This window comes from Pithys albifrons, chromosome 4, assembly GCF_047495875.1.
Source record: "Pithys albifrons albifrons isolate INPA30051 chromosome 4, PitAlb_v1, whole genome shotgun sequence".
In the NCBI taxonomy this organism is placed as follows: domain Eukaryota; kingdom Metazoa; phylum Chordata; class Aves; order Passeriformes; family Thamnophilidae; genus Pithys; species Pithys albifrons.
The window spans coordinates 73,624,925-73,646,904 of NC_092461.1; the positions used below are offsets into that span (position 1 = coordinate 73,624,925).

The 21,980-nt window shown below is 41.7% G+C and overlaps 1 protein-coding gene across 1 annotated transcript in view; it reads left to right on the forward strand.

The window, feature by feature from the left end:
* Positions 1 to 588: 588 nt before the first annotated feature.
* The window catches only part of B4GALT6 (beta-1,4-galactosyltransferase 6), a 34,049-nt gene continuing 12,657 nt past the window's right edge, over positions 589 to 21,980 (forward strand). The window contains exons 1-3 of the mRNA XM_071554614.1: positions 589 to 1,280; positions 17,148 to 17,264; positions 17,563 to 17,676. Of these exons, the coding sequence (XP_071410715.1) occupies positions 1,166 to 1,280; positions 17,148 to 17,264; positions 17,563 to 17,676 (346 nt within the window). The 5' untranslated portion in view covers positions 589 to 1,165. The remainder of the gene's footprint in view (positions 1,281 to 17,147; positions 17,265 to 17,562; positions 17,677 to 21,980) is intronic.

A 21,980-nucleotide genomic window follows, 5' to 3' on the forward strand; every position in this document is an offset into this window, starting at 1 on the left:
CGGCCAGTGCTGCTCGTCCTGTCGCTGGGCACCACTGAAGAGAGGCTGGCACCGTCCTCTTGGCATCCGCCCTTGAGATATTTAAATGCATTAATGAGACTCCCTTTCAGTCTTCTCCTCTAGACAGGCCCAGCTGCCTCACAAGAGGGATACTCTCAGCCCCGACTCCCCTTTCCAGAGCTCTGCACTAAATCCAGCTGCAAGTACGCCGAGAACGGCCCGTTCCCGCTGCCGGTACAGGAGCAGTGGCGGCTGGGAGGGGAGAGGAAAGGCAAGGCAAGGCAAGGCGGGCAGCAGCGCTGGGACCCGAGTACGGGCGGGCTATCCCGCGGCTGTGCGGAGCAGGGCCAGGGCCGGGGCCGGGGCCGGGGCCGGGGCCGGGGCAGGGGCAGGGGCAGGGGCACGCGCAGCGCGCGCACGGACCCGCGCCCGGCGGGGTCGCCTCGCCCCGCTCCCCCCACAACCCGCCCACACCGACGCTCGCGCGCGCCCCGGCCAATCGGCGGCCGCGGGCTCGCTTCGCCCCGGCCTCCCATTGGTGCGCGGCGGCGGCCCGGGCGCGCGCCCGCGGCCGCCGCAGTCCCGCAGTGCCGCCGCCGCCGCCGCGCTGGGGCTCGCGCGCGCGCGCCACAACCGCCGCAGCGGGCGCGGGGCTCGGCGGGGCGGCTCCGGCCGGGGCCGCGCCGGACGCAGGGGAGACGCTGCTCGCCCACAGCGGGGATGCTGCTGCTGCCGCCGCCGCCGCCGCTACAGCCGCCGCCGCCGCTAATAAGGGGACAGCAGGCGGGAGAGCGGGCGGCCGTGGCGCCCGGCGGTATGTGAGCAGCGGCAGCTCCCGAGCCCCGCGGCAGCGCTAGGGGGGCCCGTCCCCGCGGCGGCGGTTCCGCCTGCCCGGAGGCGCAGCGCGGGCATCGCCGCTCCCGCCGCCCGCCCGCGAGGGGACCGAGGAGCTGCCACAAAGCGCCGCCGCCCGCCCGCCTCCGCCCGCCGCGGCGCTGCCCCCGCCGGCGCTCCCGCTCCCAGCAGGGAGGGAGGGGGCGAGCGGAGCCCCCTTGTCACCTTCTCGGCACTTACCCATGGGAGGAGCGGGTCGCCTCCCTCGGGGAAGCGCCGCCGCGGCTCGCCGGGACTGAGCGGAGCGGCCGGCGGCCGGCGCGGCGGGAGGATGCCACTGCTGCGGAAGGCGCTTCGCGTCTCCAATCGTTCCATGCTCGCCTTCATCTTCTTCTTCTCCTTTTCCTCATCCTGCCTCTACTTCATCTATGTGGCCCCCGGGATCGGTGAGTCGGGGCCCGCCCCCCGGGGAGCGGGGGCGAGGGCAGCGGTGGGGTTGTCACCGGGGCCGGGAGGGCACGGGCGGCGCCGCGCCAGGGGCGGCTCGGGCGTCGGAGCGCGATCCCGCCCGCCCGGGGACCGGCGGGGCGGCGGCGGGAACGCGCGCTGATCCCGCATCTTTGTTCTGCTGGTTTCAAATGCTCTAGAAGGTTCATCTGCCTTCGCGAGGTAGGTGGATGCTGCACTTGCTTCACAGGCTGGAACAGTGAAGCACAAAAGCAGCTCACCGCTTCACCGTGTTATAATAGTAGGAACGAAGAAATAACTGCAGAACTGCTGGAATCACTGGAATGTATTCATCTGTCAGATTGTTAGTAACTGCATTAATAATAAAGCAAGTGTGAACAAAAATTAAGGACGAGTTTGAATATTTGTTGTTTACTTCTGTCAGTGGGATCTCCACAGGTTTTACAGTTTGTTAACTTCCACTTAGATAGGAGACAAACAGTTGATTTAGGCGAGGCTTCATAAAATAATTGTGCAAGTTTGTGTCAGACAAAAAATGTGCTGTTTTCCTTAGTTCACTCTGTTACTGGGAGACTGTCAGACTTGTTCTCGCTGGATCATCCTTTCAGAACTGGTTAGCGTTACCCCAGAGCTGAGATCAGTTGTATCCTGTATGATGCTCTGTGGGTTTTCAGTGTTGGGTGTCGTGACAAGACAATGTTTTCCATTTTTTTCCAGGGAACGTTGCCACATGTCCACTTTCTTCTGCATGTTTTTAGGCTTATCAGGTGCTACATAAATACCTGTAAAACCACCTCTCTCTTTGTCCTCACTGCTTGAAGCTCCTCTCTGCAGTCATTGGTTTGAAATGCCCACCTTCATTTGACCACTGAATCTCCAGGAATTGTTTCCTGTTGACGGTTGTCTCTGCTGTTTGGCTCCCTCCTGTTCACTATCTTCTGTTTAGCTTGTAAACACTTTCAAAGTGCACTTGCTTCTCCTATACTTCTGCAGTTTTATATAGTTCTGTAGTTCTATAGTTTTTCTATACTTCATGAAATATTGACAAGTCTGTCAATTACTATTCCAGTTCAAATAAATACAAAAAAGTCAGGGAATATATTATGGGTTGGAGTTCTGAACTTACTTGTCTGAAAGAGATGTGATGCAAGTGAAAATGATGCTGCTAGAGTTCATTTAGACTTCTTAGGTCTTTGACACACTAGTGAAGGATATATATATATATATATGGGTATATGTCAAGTAGACTTTAATTGGAAGTAGTTAATGTATTACTTAAATAGCAGAGTACAGTTTCCACATCTTTACAAGTGAAACTATTAACACCTTACATAATGTACGCAGCAGCAGTTCTACTTCATTATTTAAATGGTTCTTAATGGGTGTCTTCTTAGAAGGAGCATCTTACTCAACACAGGCTTGTGCAGTATCTTGTTCAGAATCAGAGCCTTTAGTGGTGACACTTTTCATTCCTGACTTCATCTTCCTGTTCAGCTGTTGGGAATTATGTGTTTCCTTTGTATCAGGAATGAAATTAAGTTAACAGTATGTACCATGTTCTTGGGGTAGGTTAATTAGGTCTGATTAACCTTGAGGAAAAAAAGTCATACCCAAACTGGTCTTCTATCTCAGACATATATGCTGTAGTTGGCCCTTTCAAGCTGTGGTTTAACAGTACAAAAATCTTGGGTAGTTCCATGAGTTTGTGAGATTACATCTTGTTCCAGCTACTCATAAATGCTGTGCTGCCCTAACTATGCTGTTGTGTTGTGAACTCATGCAGCTTAAATCAAACCCCTTCGATATTGAAGTTTTTGTTTGTGGCACTTCTTGAATCCAGCTTGAAATGCTGCCAAGGCTATGCTGGTTTGGGGAGCCCTGGGGGAAGGAATACAGCAAATGGTAAAGGAAAGGGCAGTAAGAAAGTTTTACAATGGTACATCTCAGCCTATCAGCTTACAAATGTGATGCTGATTTCCCAGGAATTTGGTCTTGAAAATGTTTCTGTGTGGAACAGAGAGAAAGAAGGTCAGATGTTACCTAAAACCCGACAAGCATCCTGGCAGTAGTCACGGGGAAAATGTAAGTTGCAAGAATGGAAGTTTTTCAAAAAACCTGGGAACACCTGAGTTTACAGGCAGATGATTCATCTAATAATCCTATGCTGTGTGCTCATGCCATTTGCATTATTGAGATGGAATAGAATATTTCACTATCGTTGCTGCTTTTCTCACTGAGTGTAGTGAAATAGACGTATCTAAGTCAAGACTGATTTTGAGTGTGTGGAAAGGAAAGCTATAAGATTGCTTATGGAAGCTCAGCCACCTTACCTGTGAGCAGCTTTTCATGAAATAATATTCTGCAACTAAGCCATAAATGGTTGGGATCTGCCATAATTTATGTGTACAGATATCTTTTACTGAGGATATTTTAGTTCATCAGCACACTACTCTTCAACAAGCTACAAGGCACAGTGTCAGTGAGGAAGAAAATTCTAATGGTGTTGCAGGGAACTGGAGCTGCTCCCTGACTGGCTTCCCTTGCTGGTGGTCAAAGGAACTGAAAAGAGAGGGAGAAGCTGGACTCACAAATGTTTTATGGACCAGCAGTGTACTGGAAGGTGGGAGGGGAAAAATGACCGGGTTATGTAGCAGAATGGTTTCTTGAGATGTCAAAGTGGGTTGAAAATTTGAATTCTTATGGGCTCATAGAGTGGGATACCCTCTTAGCAAGCAATCCATGGTGTATCAAGGGGAAGTCTGCACAAGTGATCCCTTAGCACTGGGAGAATTCTCAAAGAGGTCACTATTGCATTTCCCTCTGTCCTTCACTCTATTTAGAAAAAAGAGTTACTGCATTTTTATTTTAGCAAAACTGCAGATTTTGTGACAAATACAGTTTGGGTCAACTTGAAATACGGACAATTTGTTTAAAATCTTAATTACTTATAGAGTATTTAACTATTTCTGTCTAGTATTTCACCATTTTGATTTGCACAATAATTACAGATATTACAGTAACATCACTCCATCTTTTTTTTTTAAAGACCTTTCAGAATGGTAGTTCTCTGGGAAATAGAAGCTTTTATTATGTCATGTATTTCAGAATATGAGGGGAGGAAAGCATTTACATTGCATCTTTTCAGACACGGTTCTGTGTTTTGAGGCTAAGACATACAATATTCCAGATAATATGAAAAATACGGGGTTTAAATTATTGAGAAGAATTCATACATTGTGTTGGGATTGGTCATGTGCCTCCTTTCCCCTTTTCTGTAAACACAGACGACTGGATGAGGTAGAGATGGCTGCAACCCACCTCAGCACCCTGATGGTCTTTTGATGGTTAGAGGAGCTCAAACATGAGAGCAGATTGATTTCTAACTGCTAATTAGAGAATTGTTCTAATTTTCATTTTTCCTATTCAATTGACTGGATGTTTGGAGGCAAAACCTTGAGGGTGGGATGGCAAGATGGAATGGCTGAAAACAGTTCAAATGTTTAAAATCTAAAAACGTCACGTAAACATTTAATGATACTTTTATGTGATAGTCGCAAGTATTCGATGAAAGCAAACAGGCACTGCTTCTCCAGAAAGACCACTTTTCTGGCCAAACTTCATCTGATGCTCTTTCTCTGGATCATGAAATGAAAAGATAGAAGTTTCTGATTTTGAATTAGTCAATAAAGATAGCCTGTGATTCTGAAACTTCGCTGGAAGTTACAAGTATCCATATATTAGTTAAAGACTGAAGAAGTTAGCTGAAAGCAAGAATCTTTGGCACTCATACATTCTCCTTCAGTAGGTAACAGTAGTGATAAAAGGGACTCAGCTGTCAGGACCAAACATAAGAGTATCCATAATACATATATGTATATTCAAGTTGACATCTTGGAAAGGATCCAAAGATGAGGAGAGTAAGACAAATTAACAAGGCGATGGTGACCAAGACGGCATTTGCTGATCTTATTTCACTGCCAAGCCAGTCTGAGTATTGCAAGAGATACTGTTTCTTTTTTTTCCTGCTTTTCCCGTTTGCTAACAATGTCATACATGGAATGACATTGGACAGCATAACTGACCTCAGAAAATGATCTTTTACTTGTCTCTGGGTTATTCCTTTCTGTCCAATTCCAGCAGAGAACCTTTACCAGACTGGTGAAAGAGTACCTTAGAGCTCTCAATAGTGTAGCCAATTGCAGTCTAGTGTTTCACTTAGAGAGTGTTTGAGTACTGGAACAGGCTCCCCAAGGAAGTGTTCACAGCTCCAAGCCTGCTGAGTCCAGGAAGCATTTGGACAACACTCTCAGGCACATGGTGTGATTCTTGGGGTGTCCTGTGTAGAGGCAGGAGTTGGACTCAATGGTCCTGATGAGTCCCTTCCTACTCAGCATATTTGATGATTCTAACTTGTCCACCTTGGACATGATGACCTTTGTAGTTCTCATAAGAGCTGGTTATGAAACAATGTGAAGATCAAAGAAGATGCAGTCTGCTTTGGCATCAGTAACTTGAAATCCTGAATGGTGAAATAACACTGGGGAATTAAAAACAGCCACTGTTTTCTTTCCTGTGGTGGTCTGCTTCTTCTATTCAACCTTTGCTACTTCTCTGGCAATCCTAACTGAAGGGCAGCTGCGCAAGCTAATTGAAACTTTGAAACATCTCCACTGGTTTTAGCTTACAACGTTATAAAAATCCATTTTTTGTTCTGTTACTATGATGCCTATGGGGTTTTTGATTTTTCGTTTTTATAGATTTGAGAAGTATTTATAACTGTAGTAAAATGTAGTTTTAGTGTGTTAATACTTCTGGCAGCTTAAGTTCATTGTTTATGTATCTGAACCCCTACCACATATCAGTAGCTCAAATTCTTTTAGCTGTTTAAATGTCTTTTCAAGGTAGAAGGCTGAAAAATATCAGAATGCCTGCAGAACAAGACATAAACATAGGCCAACAACCTTGGGTCTAAGAACACTGAAAAACCTCCAAGAGCCCTATGTGTGCTGAGGAAGAAGAGAATGATGAAGAACAGAGGGTTCCACTGACCCCAGACTCAAATCCTGAGGGGGTAGAACATGGGTGGGACCAGGGGCAGGACGGGGCTGAACTGAGAGATGTGTAAACTGGGGATTGGGTGAACATTATTATAAAATCCATGGAAATCAGTGTTCACGTGGGCATGTCATCATGTATTCCTAGAAGCCCTAAGCCTAGACATTAAAGAATCTACTTTTTATCTTATTGCACACTACCTTGGTTCAGAGTACATTTTTTGGGGTCTCTCACGGCATCCCTAGGAAGTAGTTTCCCTAATAGGAGAGGATGATACTATTCCTTTTTGAACTTGTGCAGAAATGGAGGAGAGTGCTGAAAGTGCTATCAGCAAGATGTTTGTCAATGCTTCCATTGCTGAGCCCTTAAATGTGGGCACAGCCTTTGTGCTGATATTCTTTGTTGTCATGGGTCTCTTCCAAGTTTCTTGAGTGACTGAAACTTGTCTGTCCCATTGTTTCATGATTTCTGCAGGGAAGTGTCTGTACTACAGACCTGTTTAGGAGTTATTTTCAGCTACATTCCATTATTAAAGTTCACCTGTTACTGAAGGCTTCATTTGGAGGAAAGCGTACTTTCATTAGCTGCAGAGGTCATCTTGCTTGCATTGCAGTTTTTCACTTCAGTTTTATAAATTATAATCAAATCCATTAACTGAGAAATTTTAGTCACTTTTCTGATTAATTGGGTCTTTCCTCTTTCTCTTGCGCAAAGAGGAGAATGAGGTTTAAACATTGTCTGCTTGATGTCTGATGTCCAGTGATCAAATGTTCTCCAGCATTCTGACTAACAGCTTGAGCTCATTATGAATTCAGACAGGTAAGTTTTCTGCCTTATTCTGGGAGATGCAAAGATTTTTCCATTATGTTGGCTCTGTGCAGTCATTCCTAGCACCTGACACTGAATAAATTATTGTAGTTTGGTCATTCTTGACGTTTTTCACTTTTGCCAACTGATTAGCTTTGACTAAACATGCATGTTTCTTTCTGAGTCAGTTGTTTCGCATCTTTATCTGGTAGTTTTCCTAAAGTCCTTAGGTGTTATTAGTTATTAGTCAGGGAACTTGCCTGCATAAGATTTCAATGAGTACTCATATTGTGATGTTGCTCTTAGAAAAGGGAAAAAACTGAGGCACTTACTGTGTGCAGCTGATTTCACAAGGACAAAGTAATTAAGAGAGCTCATGTGAAATGAGTTTTCACTTAAGCCAGCCAGTTATTTGAATGTGTTCTTTTCATGAGTTGAGAAGGAGAGATTGTATTCCCTGGCAACATTTATTTGAACTGTGATGCTTTACAGACATGGCCAAAACTTTAACCGTTTCCACATTTGTGCAGGGTGAAAGGAAGCTTATCTACTTTTTCATTACTAAGGCTGTTTCTACAAGTGACTATCTCTGCTTGCTTTTCTACAGCTCTTAGTCTCTTTTAGGAAATCTTTTGTATTCAAATTATGCAATGATATTATGGGAAGCAGCATGCAATGATTTTGCATTGTGTGGGATCCAATGGTAGATTCTTGTGAACACAGTGTAGAGATTGGTTTCAGGACTGTAAGATAGAAAAGATGCTTTTTTTGCAAGGTATCAGTTCACTTTCTTAGATTTGCAGTTGTCCTTTCCTTCAGTTCTTTGAGCATTTATTGAACTATTTTCTGGATTGCAGTATAATCAACTAGTATCCTGAGAGGGCAGAATGGTATCAAATGTGTTAGAAATTATATTGAACATTGTATCTTTTATCATGCTTAAAAATACTGCCACGGAAAAAAAATTGATTTAATATTATTTTCACCCATAAATGGAGACTTGATCAATGAGATTCCCTCTTCCACTGTCTCCAGTGAAAGTGAACTGACATTTATTCAATTCCTCAGACTTGCAGTCAGAAGACTCATCCATTTGGCAGATATCCTTTGTGGCAGTGAGTATATGGAGATTGTCTGAAGTATTAAAAAAACAATTTGGAAGCCTCTGCGTTGCATCTGATACAGATTTGTCCATCTGCACCACATGAATGATCACTATTAGCCTCCAGAAATACTGGTAGCTTTTGGTTTTTTCAGTAGGTTGCGGTGATTGGTATCTTTCTAATATATTTTCTTATGAAGAGGTTTACACATGCAGATTCAAATGCAGTCTCACCATCCTTTTGAAATAACTTGGAATTTATTGTTAATTTACAAATAGTGCAAAACTGCTATTAAATATTCAACAACAAAACAAGTAAATATATTTCAAGGCATATGTTTTTTTGCTTTTTTTCTGAATGTTGCATCTGCTTTAAAAACAAATTCTGATGAACAACAAATGTGCAAAAATAAACAAAATCCTAAGGAAGTTTTATTTATTGATGTTCATTGTAAATTTTAGTTTGTGAATAGGAACCAGTTAACAACAGTCTTACAGTACTTTGGGGATCATCCTTAACTGCTGAATTGTTTAATGAATCAATTTTACAGACTAAAGTCACTATCTGGTAGTGGAAAATACTTCTAGATCCTACATGTTTTATAAGCAAAGCTTTTGCTGAGCTCTATTTACTGTAAATTTAGATTAATTGTAGAATTTAATCTTTAACACTTTTGTGATAATTTGCCATGCATGAACTCTGCCAATAGTGTATTTATATCTCTAGCATTGCTGAGAATAATATCACATAACCTTGAGATGAGAAGATATCCATGTGGGACATGGTCTAGAAATGTCCCCCTGAGATGATTCCCCATTTACAATTACTAGTGGAGAATTTTCTATTAACTCATTTGAATCCAATTTTTATGCATTATGTTGAATGTGCTTTTCACAAGTGCTGTGAAAACGGGTGTTGACTGTACATAAATAACTGTAGGGTAATGGTCATTTGGCAAGACCTATTTTCTGTATAGCTGTGTTTATTGCATTTGAATTTTGCAGCGTCCATGGATTCTGTGTGGTATCTCCTATCTGAGCTTTTCAGCAATTTTTTCCCTGGAAAGATCAGTGTATAATGTTGCTACAATTGCTCAGATGATCGATCATCTCCTTACTTTTTAAGGTTGTGTGGTGTTAACTTTTTGCTAATTGCATTGAAAGCATTCTTGAGATAAGGTTTTTCCATGTTTTTGTTTGGGTTTGTTTTAGTTTATTTGGTTGTTTTTTGTTTCTATGTTTTGGTTTTGGGTTTTTTTTCAGGATGAAAGCAACAAAATTTGTGATCTCCAACTTTGTTCATATTTTGTTTAGCATTTAAAAAATCATCCCTTGCAATCTAATTAATGCTTTTCTATATTGCTGAAGTAATGAGAGTTCTAACTTCCTGCTGTTGTTCAGAACTTCAGTCACTGATCCAGTTTCAGCTTCACTTGTTCTGTTGTATACGTTACTATGTTGGTTGCTTCTAAGTGTGTGGCATATTTTTTTGGCTTTGCTTTGGTGCATGTGTACAGCATGACAAGAAGTTTCTGTGTAAAACTGAGTCTTGTGCTTTTTCTGTGAAGCTGAGGGATGACAAACGAATGCAGTGTTGTGAGAAACACTTTAATATTTGGTGTACTGCTTGGAAGGAACTTGATTCCCGAAGAGAGAGTGATCTATGAATGAGTCCTTTTTCTTTAAAAAAGGTGTGAATATTCTTTGGGTGAATATTTAAATAACAGAAAGCTGCCTGATGTAAAACATTGAGCTATTTTAACAGATCTTTCTATACTTCAGGAATTAATACATTGCTGTGACACTACCTGCTCCAATGGTCTTGTTTTCACTCTTAACACTTAAAACTATTAATAACTAGTGAGCTATAAAAAAAATCAAGACAAAAAATGAGCCATCTGATATTTTCAATATGTCCTCTAAAATACAGGATGATCCCTTTAATGCCCTAGTGTGCTTTATCAGAGTAAGTTTTAAATCATGCCCTAAACCCAGGACTTCTTATGACTGATGTGTGGCTGTGTGTTCTGATTGCTGGTACACATCTGAATCAATTGATAGTAAAATTTCATATGAAGTATAAGCTCATGCTCACATTTCAGGTCCTTTAGGTGGAACATTGAGTGTATTATTGATTCCAAGGTGTCCTCTATGGGTGTGTTGTTTATTTCTCACTGCACTTCCCATTTGATTACCTTGTAAACTGTATGACAGTCTGTATTCTGTGTTTCTGGAGTCAGAAATTCTTATTTACTGTGGACCATGTGCAGTGAAATAAGGGGAATATGAATAAAACTGATTCTAAGTGGTTACATTGGTAGATGTTTTCCTGGGTTACATGTGAAATTTTGCTTTTCTGGTTTGTGCATTGCCTTGCACTGTGGCAGTGATGGTTGGTACAAATGCAGGAAGACAATAGTAGAAGAAAAATCACAGAATAATTGAATTGGAAGGGACCTCTGGAGGCCCTCTGATCCAACCTCCCTGCTCAGGCAGTGCCACCTGGAACCAGTTCCCCAGGACTGTGTCCAGAAGGCTTTAGAATATTTCTGAGGGTATTCTCTACAACCAATATGAGCAACCTGTGCCAGTGCTCTGTCCCCCTCATGTACAGAACTGTTTCCTGGTGTTCAAGTGGAACCTCCCTTCCTGTGTTTCAGTCTGTGTCCATTGCCTCTGGAATGTCACTGGGCACGACAGAAAAGAGCTTGGCTCTGTCTCTCTGCGCATTCCCGTCATATACATTGTGCATGTACACCTGTCCTGTGTATATATTAATGTGATCCCCCTGAGGCTTCAAGCTGACCAGTCCCAGTTCTTTGTCTTCTTCTTGGCCCATTGTTGGATGCTCTCCAGTTCTCTATTCAGCTGTGGAGCTCAGCATTGGACACAGGTCCTCCCCGTGTGGCTTCACCACTGCTGAGTGGAGGCTGGGAAGGATCACCTTGACCTGCTGGTAACATTCTTCCTAATGCTTCCCAGGATGCTGTTGGCCTTCTTTGCAGCACATTGCTAGATCAAGTTCCACTTGGTGTCCACAAGGTCTCTTCTGTCAAGCAACTTTCCAGCTGGGTGTCGCTGAGCATATATTGGTGCATGGCATTGTTCCTCCCTAGATGGAGAAATGAGAAATCTGCACTGCTTTGTGTGGAACCTCATGAAGTTTCTGTCAGAACATTTCTTCAGCCTACTGAGGGCACTCTGGATGGCAGCATGGCTCTCTATATCAGCTACTTTGTGTCATAAATAAACTTTCTGAAGGTATGCTCTGCCTGTCATCCAGATCCCTAATGAAAATATTTACATAGAATTGAACTAAGTATTGACCCCTGGGGTAACCACTGGTCACTGATGTTTTGGTCACAACCCTTTGGGCTTGGTCAGTCAGTCAACTTCTGATCTACTTCACTGTTTGCTTGACCAGTCTGTACATCAACTGTTTGTCTATGAGGATCTTATGGAATACACTGTGAAAGGCATTACTGAGGTCCTGGTAGGCAATGTCCACTGCCCTTTCCTTATCTGCCAGGCCAGTAATTTCATCTTAGAAGATTATCAGGTTGGTTGAGCATGACTTCCCCATGGTGAGGCCATGCTGACTATTCCTTATGATTTTCTTGTTCATGTACATGAAAAATGGTTTCCAGGATTAGCTGCTCCATCACCTTCCCAGGGATCAAGTTGAAGCCGATCATACTTCCCTGCGTCCTCCTTCTTGCCCTTTTTGAAAATAGGCGTAACATTTGCTTTCCTCAAAGGTTGTCAAGTGTGGCTGTGAAATGACACCTGCCAGCTCCCTCAGCACTTGGTACCTCCCATCAGGGCCCATGGACTTACCTGTGTCTGGTTTGCTTAAGTATTCCTTTATCTGATTGTCTTCCATGAAGGGCAAGGGCACAATTTCCTTGCTCCAACCTTTTCTCCTAGTCTCTGGGACTTGGGATTCCTGAAGACTGATTTTACTAGTAAAAACTAAGACAAAGGTGACATTCAGTATTGCAGACTTATCTATGCTTCTGTCTTGAGCAGTGGATTGACGTTGTCCTTAGTTTTCTACTTGTCACCTCTGTGACAAAAACCCTCCTTGTTGTCTTTTAACACTCCTGGCCAGATTCAGTTCCATTGGGCTTTAGCTTTCCTAACTGCATCCCTGGTGGATGGTAAGATATTTTTTCTGTATTCCTCCTGCATTTCCCGTCCTTGCTTGTACTCTTATTATTCTTGTGTTTAATTTTTTTTCCTTGTTCATCCATGCAGGCCTCCTGGCATTTTCACCTGTCTTCATATTTATTAAGATTAAGCTCTCTTTAAGTTTGGAGGAGAATATCCTTGAATATTACCCAACTTTCTTGCCCCTCTTTTCATTTGAGTGCCTTATCCCATGGGACTCTACTTGGTGAGTATGAGGTGTCTTGCAGGGCACCTTCCTCACTGACATCTCTATCACTTTGGTTGCCATCAGTGCATTCCAGGAACATCCTGGAGTTTTATCTGTCTTGTGCCTCCAGTAGATACTGGATTGTTGAAGACCCTAAGACTACTGGGGCCAGTGAGTGTGAGACTGTTTTTGTATCTGTCTGTAGAGGGCATGATACACTTACCATTTCCTGGCCAAGTGAACTATAGCACACACCCACTATAATGTCACTTTTAATCCTAACCTATAAACTCTTATTGGCTTCTCTTCCATCCCCAGGCAGGGCTCCATGCATACCAGCTGTTTTTTTCACATAAAGGGTGACTCCCCTTCCTCATCTTCCTTTCCTGTCCTCCCCTTGTATCTCTGTGTTGCAACACTGCAGTCATGGGAGCCATCCCACTCTGTCTCTGTGATTCCTGGTAAGAGTGTAGGCCTGGTACTGCACGGAGATCTCTTAAGTTAATTGCATGCAGTAGTATACAGACACTTGAGGGGCACTCCAGCTTGTTAAGGGTCATCTTCACATAGGCACAGTATCATCAAGGTTGGAAGAGACCTTCAAGATCAGCTAGCCCAGCCATCAACCTAGCATCACCATAATCACCCCTAAACCATATCCCCAAGTGCCAGATCTACACATCTTTTGAACACTACCAGGGACTCCACCACCTCCATGTGCAACTTACTCCAATGCCTAACCACTCTAATATCCAAGCTGAAACTCACCTTGTGCAACTTAAGGTCTTTTCCTCTCATCCTTTCACTTCAGACATGGCAGAAGAGACTGACTTGCACATCACTACAACCTTGTTTCAGGTAATTGTAGGGGGCAGTGAGTTCCCCCTGAGCCTTCTTCAGGCTAAGCAATCTCACTTCCCTCAGCTTCTGCTTGTAAGATATATTTTCTGGACTCTTCACCAGCTTTGTTGCCTGTCTTTGGACACTCTCCAGCACCAAAATGTTCCTTTTTATGTGAGTGGCCCAGAACTGGCTAAAATATTTGAGCTGTGGCCTAACCAGTGCTGAGTACAGGAGGACAGTCACTCCCTGATCCCGCTTGCCACACCTTTTTTGATACAGGCCAAGATGCCATTGGCCTTCTTTGCCACCTGAGCACACTGCTGGCTCATGTCCAGCCAGCTGTCAACCAGCACCCCCAAGTCCCTTTCTGCTGAGCAGCTCTCAGGCCACTCTTCCACCAGCCTGTAGTGCCATACAAGATTGTTTTGACCCAAGTGCACACACAACCCGGCACTTGGCCCTATTGAACCTCATGCAGTTGTCCTCAGAAACATGGCATGACAGCATACGTAAGGTTTGTGGAAACCTGGGCCAAGCTCAGCAAGTTGATGAGTTTTAAAGTACCAGATTGCTGTGGAAGTCATCAAACTCCAGCCCTTGGTATTCTGCTGTCAGTCTTCCCCCACCACACTAGCAGAAAAGATGTATTTCTCTGTTATGCTTCTGACCTGTGTGGATTAACTTGAATGCTTTGTTGCTGTTGTTGCTGGCTGATGTGACATTTGAACTGTGCTCTTTTTCATGGTCTTTGCCAAAAAACCTATGCCAATAGATGAGATTTATTTGTAGAACTAAATTATTATCTTTGATTTTTGCTTAATGCTTTTAGCTTCTGATGTAATTAATTGGCTGCTCAAGCATCTGCTGCTACCTAAGCAGCTGTTGAATGATAGTGGAATAAACTGATCAGATCTGTGCTCCTTGTAACCATGGTCATGCTGGAGACCAGGGAGCTGGGACAAAGACTGCACAGGAAGGAGGAGAATGTTTCATTGTGTATATGTATTTGGGTGGAGCTGGATAGTGAATTGACAAGCAGAAAGGAGGTCTTAGATTGGGGTAGACTACAAGAGTAACTTGGTAAAAACATGGCAAGGTTAGATCTTCCTGCTAGCAAGAACAACTTTTGAATACTTAAGGTGGCAGCAGACTTTACCTATTTTATTTTTCTTTTGCTTTATGTCTTTTCATGATGCCTACTTTTGAAATAAATGTCTTTTCTAGCTTTCTCTCTCACAAAGGTCTTGCATGTTCAACTTTTTGTCCTCGCTCAGCATTTGTCCTCCAGCAAAGGGGACATACAGATTCTCTTGCAGAAAATATGTTTTATCAGGGTTTATGTCCCATAAAAGACATCACATTTCCCATAAAAGCTGAGAACACTTACATGGTCCTCTTGACTTTGTTGTGAACTTGTTTGAAAGGCTTACTCTGAGTTCTGTGGTATATCAGGTTCCTAAGACCTTTGCCCTTCTGATTGTTTCCCCCATCTCACTGCAGGGGAGGGAGCAAGCAAGTAGATGAGGACTGAGCTGTTTACCAGATCAACTCGCCACACCTGGTATATGTGAATTAAGATTCTGTTTCTATAAACCTGCTGTTCTGCAGAGATAAAAACTCAAGTGACTTTGGCTTTGGTATCACATTAAAATGGAGAATATAGCACACAGTTTCCCGAGGTTATCTCTGAAGTCAGTATTTGTTAACTGATTTATATTAAAAATAACATTATTTTAGTGTTGGAATAGGAAGATACCAAAGAGGAGAGCTGTGGTTACGGGGAAAAAAAACATATATGGGGAGAAGAGAGGGGATGATACCCATTTGAAATGTGTTAAAGTTTGAAGAAAGTAATCCTTTGTTAATTGGGAAATTTTTGTTCTACTTGAAAGGCAAAAATCCATTTAGTTTTACTTTCAGGGAAACCTTGAATGTTGAAATAGTTTGTTTGAAGGTAAATAATTATTCGAGGATCAGATCAAGTTGCTTTTATGTTGATTCCTCGAGGAGAAGGTTTCTTGAGTAGGTAATTTGATATATGAACTCAAGAATCATACAGATTCCCTGAAATGCTTAGTACAGACATCCTAAAAAATCCCAGTATTTGAATGGAAAACTACCAATGTAACTGAATAGTTGGAACCCCAAAGTGTTACTTTACAATTAATTGGGTGAAAACATTGAGAATTTTGTGTGCACTAAAACAGAAACAAAACAAAAAAACTACAACCTTGGCCTGATGAGGGGGGTGTGGAGACAACTTCAGGATCTTAGTAGCTGAGTAACTTTTATACACATGTAAACTCTTGTTAACCAAAATACGTAGTAATGCTGGCCGAGGGTTTGTGAATTACATGCCATCCATAGCACCTGGGCTGTTGGGAGTATCTAATACTCCTTGTTTTAATAAGTTCTTTGAAATCCAGGAGAACCTCTCCATTCTTTAAAACCTCATTATTGTAGGGCTTGCAAGCAATATTCCTTGACAGATGATGTTGCTGTTTGTATCTCCATAGGTGTCAGAAGTATTGTTTGCTAATGTGGTGGAATTAATCAATGTATTTTCCTTTGGAAATGCCCCAGTCTTTTATATACAGTTGATCTCTTTGTGTTGGGCTGTGAGAAGTTATCAGTGTCATGCCACTGGTGCTGGGTCATCTGACAAAGTGGAGTTCCTGAGATAATTTTCTAACTTTTTTCTTCCCCCCTTCCCCACCTCAGTATGTTTAGTTCTTTCCTCCAAAGATTCTGAGCCAAATAACCCTCAGACAACTGGCTGCTTAACATGGTGAAGTGACAGATGGTTCATTTGACCCTCTTTGCTACCCAGTGTAAAAACTGTCCTGTGAAGGAAATTTGTCCTTCCCTTTGCAGTATTTTCTGGAACTCCGTGAGTCCCGGATAAACTTTTCTTACTCAGACACAAAGGCAACCTCCTTTCTACCTTACCCCTTTCTATTTAATACAAGAAATGTCTTGAGATTTGGGGCATTGGGTGCGTGGCTTACACAGAGGAATATTTCATACCACTGTTAGTGAGTCACTTAATTACTCAGAATGTTGATTTACTCACCCTTGATGCCTATAATAAATATTTAATGTATAATTTCTAGCATTAGTGCTTTGAGATTGGCAGTGATTTGTAGCAGTTGTGTAACAAAACAGCTGTTGAGAGTGAATGAATAGCAGTACATTTTGACTGAAAGTTGTGTTAACTAATGAGTAAAAAGGGGGACCATTACGTGGGAGTAAAAGATTTTCTAGTCTTTTTTTTGTCCTATATTTCATTCCTGTATATGAAGATGTATATATGAGGGATGTATCTACGTATGAAAACTTTTTTATTGGTAAATTAAATTGTTTCTTGTCACTTTTAGTTGGTTTTTGTAAGGTAAAAAGAAATGAAAGTGTCATATCAAGTGTCTATTGACATTTTGTAGTTTTGGGCTTTATATAGAGCTGTGGTTATGAATACATCTTACTCTTTCCTGTTGTTGCTGTTAAGTTTCACTCTATGAACCTTCGCCTTGAAGAATTAATGTTCAGCAACCATGGACTCAGACACAGTAACAATTGTTGAACCCATTATAAATGTATCTTAGAATATTTTGGAAATACTGTATTTTAATTCAAATTCCAAATCGCTTTTTGTTTTATCAGCAAACACGTATCTCTTTATGGTGCAAGCTCGTGGTATAATGTTGAGAGAAAATGTAAAAACAATAGGACACATGATCAGATTGTACACTAACAAAAATACTACACTGAATGGGACAGGTAAGAAGATCTTATTTAATTTCATTTTTAAAAGAGCTTTTTCTTAAAAAATCAAACAGTAATGGCATAGCTTGTTTATGAAAACTTGGACCTTATCAGTTCACTTTAGTCAGAAATATTTGTCACAGGTGTAGTAAAGGTACTGTCATTAATTATTTTCCTTTAGTGCAGTAATATGCTCTTTAATGCTGGTGTGAATTTGTTGCGTACAAAGTTAGTGCTCTCACCTGCTTGATGATATGTTACAAAGTCAGTGGATAACATAGATTTTTGCAAAAATCAACTCTTGTTTTTTTAGATTATCCTGAAGGAAACAATTCTAGTGACTGTGTTGCTCAAACAACGATGTATCTTCCAGAGAACTTCACCTACTCTCCTTACCAGCCTTGTCCAGAGAAGCTGCCTTATATGAGTAAGTTTTAAACTAGCCTTTATGTTTATATAGTAAATTGAATTGTACTTCAAACAAAATACAGTTATTTTAATATAAAATATAATTGCAAGGAGTCCAAATATATAACAGAAAAAAAATGAATAAAAAACATCCGATAATGGACAAATGATGCTTATCAGAGGTTTGCCTGTAACTAATCACAGAATGACCTGAGCTGGAAGGGAACCACAATGATCATTGAGTCCAGCTCAGTCCTGCACAGAACCATCCCCAAGAGTCACAACATGTGCTTTGTGTGACAGCTAGCATGTTTTAAATTTTATTTACAAGTCATTTTAGTTTCTACAAATTAAATAATAAATGTTTTTATTAATTCGTAAGAATACAGTAACTTCATAAAAAGTACTCATGCAGATTTGCATATTTTGAGAGATAGTTAAAAATTTCCTTTTTTGAAATGGTATTACTAACAGAGAGATTCATGACTCAGAAACCAATTCTCAAGTCTTTATCAGCTTATCAAAGCTACATGAATATGGAGGAAACTGAACAGGATGGTCTAGTGAAATGAGAATTAAGGGAGGTAAGAGTGCACCAAAGGCCTGCCAGAATGAGGAATAAGTACTTACATAACAAGTGAGAAGTTGTGATGCTCAGGAAATTTTAAAATAAGATTTTGAAATGCAGTTGTTTGAGATCCCAGGCTATTAAATAGGTGTAGTGGGTTGATCCTGGCTGGATGCCTGGTACCCACTGTAGCTACTTTGTCTGTCCCCTCTCCAGCTGGACAGAGGAGAGAAAATACAAGGAAGGATTCATAAGTTGAGATAAGGACTGGGAGAGATCACTTACTGATCACTCTCATGGGCAAAACAAACTTGAAATGAGGATATTAATTAAATTATTAGTAACAAAATTGGAGCAGGATAGTGAGAAGTAAAGGAAATCTGAAAAACTCCTCCCCCCCGCCCCTCCCTCCTTCCCAAGTTCTAACTTGTCCTCCCTGCAGTGGTGCAGGGAGACAGGGAATGTGGGTTATGGTCACTTCACCACAGGTTGTTTCTGATGCTGCTCAGAGAGAGGAGTCTTTCCCTGCTGTAATCAAAGAGTATCTTCGTTTGGGAATATCATGAAGAATTTGTGTTAAAAACTGTGAATTACCATGTGAATTCCTCTTTTCTGCAAACTTGGCGTTGTTCAGATTCAGACAAAATTCTGGGCATTGTTTGCTCTCCCTCAGCTTGTAGAGAAAGACGTCCTTAAAAAACAGGAAGGATTAGGTTGGAGACTTAACACCTATGAAATACTGACCTGTTTTGAACACTAAAAAGAAAGAGTCAAATCCATCCTGGTGGTGATTGCTTTACACTGACCTTCGCCACTGATTATTCTGATATTTCATCTCAATAAAATTGCAGTCCCTTGATTGAAACAAACTTCCTTCAAAGGAACAACTATTGAATTTTCATCTTTTTTCTCTGTTAGGAATTGTGAGATTATCAGAGTTGCTTGCTGTAGGAAGCAAAAGATGATTAATTTTTTTAGTGCTCTACATTTGGAAAAAATCAGAACTTGGGTCAGTAATTCATTGAATTACTTCACTTCAGCAAATGTTTTGTAGACAAGACAGTATTTTTGAGTGAAGAACTAATGGTAACATTAGTATGTATTTCTAAGATAATTACTTGAATGAAACTGTCTCATTTGATGTCAAAAAGGATCAACAACTCTCTGTAAATAAGTGTAACTATGTTACTAGAAGTGACTTTGTTAGTAACTGGCAGTATCTGTTACAATAATGTGTTTATTTTACTTGCAATATTTAAAATCAAATAATTACCTATTTGTAAGAGAGAAAAATTTAAATAGTTTCTGAAGTTATTTGTGATGCATTCCAAAATTCCAAACTCTTGTCTTTTAGACTAACAGATGACTTAATCTGTGAGCTGTCATTCACCATGAGCAAGTAATTATTTAATATAGGAGTTCAGATCCATATTGTACCAACAACACTGCTGACAGCCAAACTGAATTCTGATAAATTTTTCTTCAGAGAAAAATAGTGGATGTTATTAGGATATCTGGATTCCATTATAAGTTTTTTAAAAATCTCAACGGAGAAGTTTATCTCTTGAAGAATACAGAAACAGTGTGTTGTCTGTGTTTCTTTTGAATGCTGCCAGATTTTAAACTTTGTCCCCCAACACTGTAAATATACCAACATGCAGCCAAAAGTCTAGATCAGTTGTATAGAAGACTGTCTTAAGCCACATAATAACTAGCCCTATGATGTGATAATATCCTTATTTCAGCCTCTTTCCCTCCAGACAGAGGGTTTGACTTTCAAAATCACATTTTTATATAGTATTTCACATATAAAAAAATAAAACTAAATTATTTCAATAGTAAATACGCTACTTTGGGAAACAGATAAAAACTTCTGAAAATGTCAAATCTGGATAATCTGAGAAGCAAGAACAATGGTTATGGTGATGGAAAAATCCATATAAATTAGTATTTTTAATGGTACTTTCAAGGCATTGGGCAGTTGGAATTATGTCAGATTAGTTCAAAACTGTATTGGCTTTTGCTGCTTGTTCTATTTGTGTGTTAGTCTGCTGTCCAGGAGTGGAAGAATCAGACTAGTCAGAAGTCACTATGGTACCTTATAGGTCAGATTACTTATAGTGTGTTATCTTAAATCTTTGGTGCAAATTTGTTTGATTTGCCAGGTATTCAGAATTGCCAGAGTAGGGGTGCATTCTGCTCTGCCATCCTTGCTATGAACCATGTTTGCTATATGTAATTCTTCCAGAATTTCTCTATAGGTCTCCTTGTCACTGCCCTCTCTTTGCCATATTTTTTTTGTTAGTAATTGCTTTGCACTTATACTGCCCTGCTTAATGTAATAGAGAAATAGTAACTTTAATAGAAAATAATTCACTGGATAAGTTTCTGTCTAACAGAGGGCTATGTGTTTCACCCTTTGGTTTTCATGTATACCTTTTTAATCATCATCTCTGTTTTAATTATAATCTGCCTGAAGCTTCTATGAAGACCATGTAATGCAATGAAATCATAGAATCATAGAATCAATTGGGTTGGAAAAGACCTCCAAGATCATTGAGTCCAACCCTTGGTCCAACTCCAGTCCATTTACTAGATCATGGCACTCAGTGCCACGTCCAATCTGCGTTTAAAAATCTCTTGGGATGGTGAATCCACCGCCTCTCTGGGCAGCCCATTCCAATGCCTGATTACTCTCTCTGTAAAGAATTTTTTTCTGATATCCAACTTGAATTTCCCCTGGCAGAGCTTAAGCCCGTGCCCCCTTGTCCTATTGCTGAGTGCCTGGGAGAAGAGACCAGCCCCCACCTGGCTATAACTTCCCTTCAGGTAGTTATAGTCAGTGATGAGGTCACCTCTGAGCCTCCTCTTCTCCAGGCTAAACAACTCCAGCTCCCTCAGCCACTCCCCATAGGTCTTGTGCTCCACTCCCTTCACCAGCCTTGTTGCTCTTCTCTGGACTCGCTCCAGCACCTCAATATCCTTTCTGAACTGAGGGGCCCAGAACTGAACACAGTACTCAAGGTGTGGCCTCACCAACGCAGAGTACAGGGGAAGGATCACTGCCCTGGTCCTGCTGGCCACGCTATTTTTGATACAGGCGAGGATCCCATTGGCCTTCTTGGCCACCTGGGCACACTGTTGGCTCATGTTGAGCTTCCTGTCAATTAGTACTCCAAGGTCCCTTTCTGCCTGGCTGCTCTCCAGCCACTCTGTGCCCAGCCTGTAGTGCTGCAGGGGGTTGTTGTGGCCAAAGTGCAGGACCCGGCACCTGGCCTTATTGAACTTCATCCCATTGGAATCAGCCCATCTCTCAAGTCTATCCAGATCCCTCTGCAGAGCCCTCCTGCCTTCCAGCAGGTTGACACTTCCTCCCAACTTGGCGTCATCAGCAAATTTGAGTGGACTCAATCCCCTCATCTAAATCATCAATAAAGGTGTTAAACAGGACTGACCCAACACAGACCCCTGGGGAACACCACTAGTGACCGGCCGCCAGCTGAATGCAGCTCCGTTCACCAGCACTCTCTGGGCCCGACCCTCCAGCCAGCTCCTAATCCATGAGAGGGTACTGAGATAGCCAGGGAAGAAGGATTCTTGAATCATATATATTTTGACATGCTTAATAGTCTAAGTTTATTATAGAAGTCAAGTTCTCTTCTTCACATCAACATACCAGATTTGTATCATTAAAAGAGTATGCTAAAATCATGTTTTTTTCCCAAGTACATGTGCACTTAAAATAGGAACAGCTG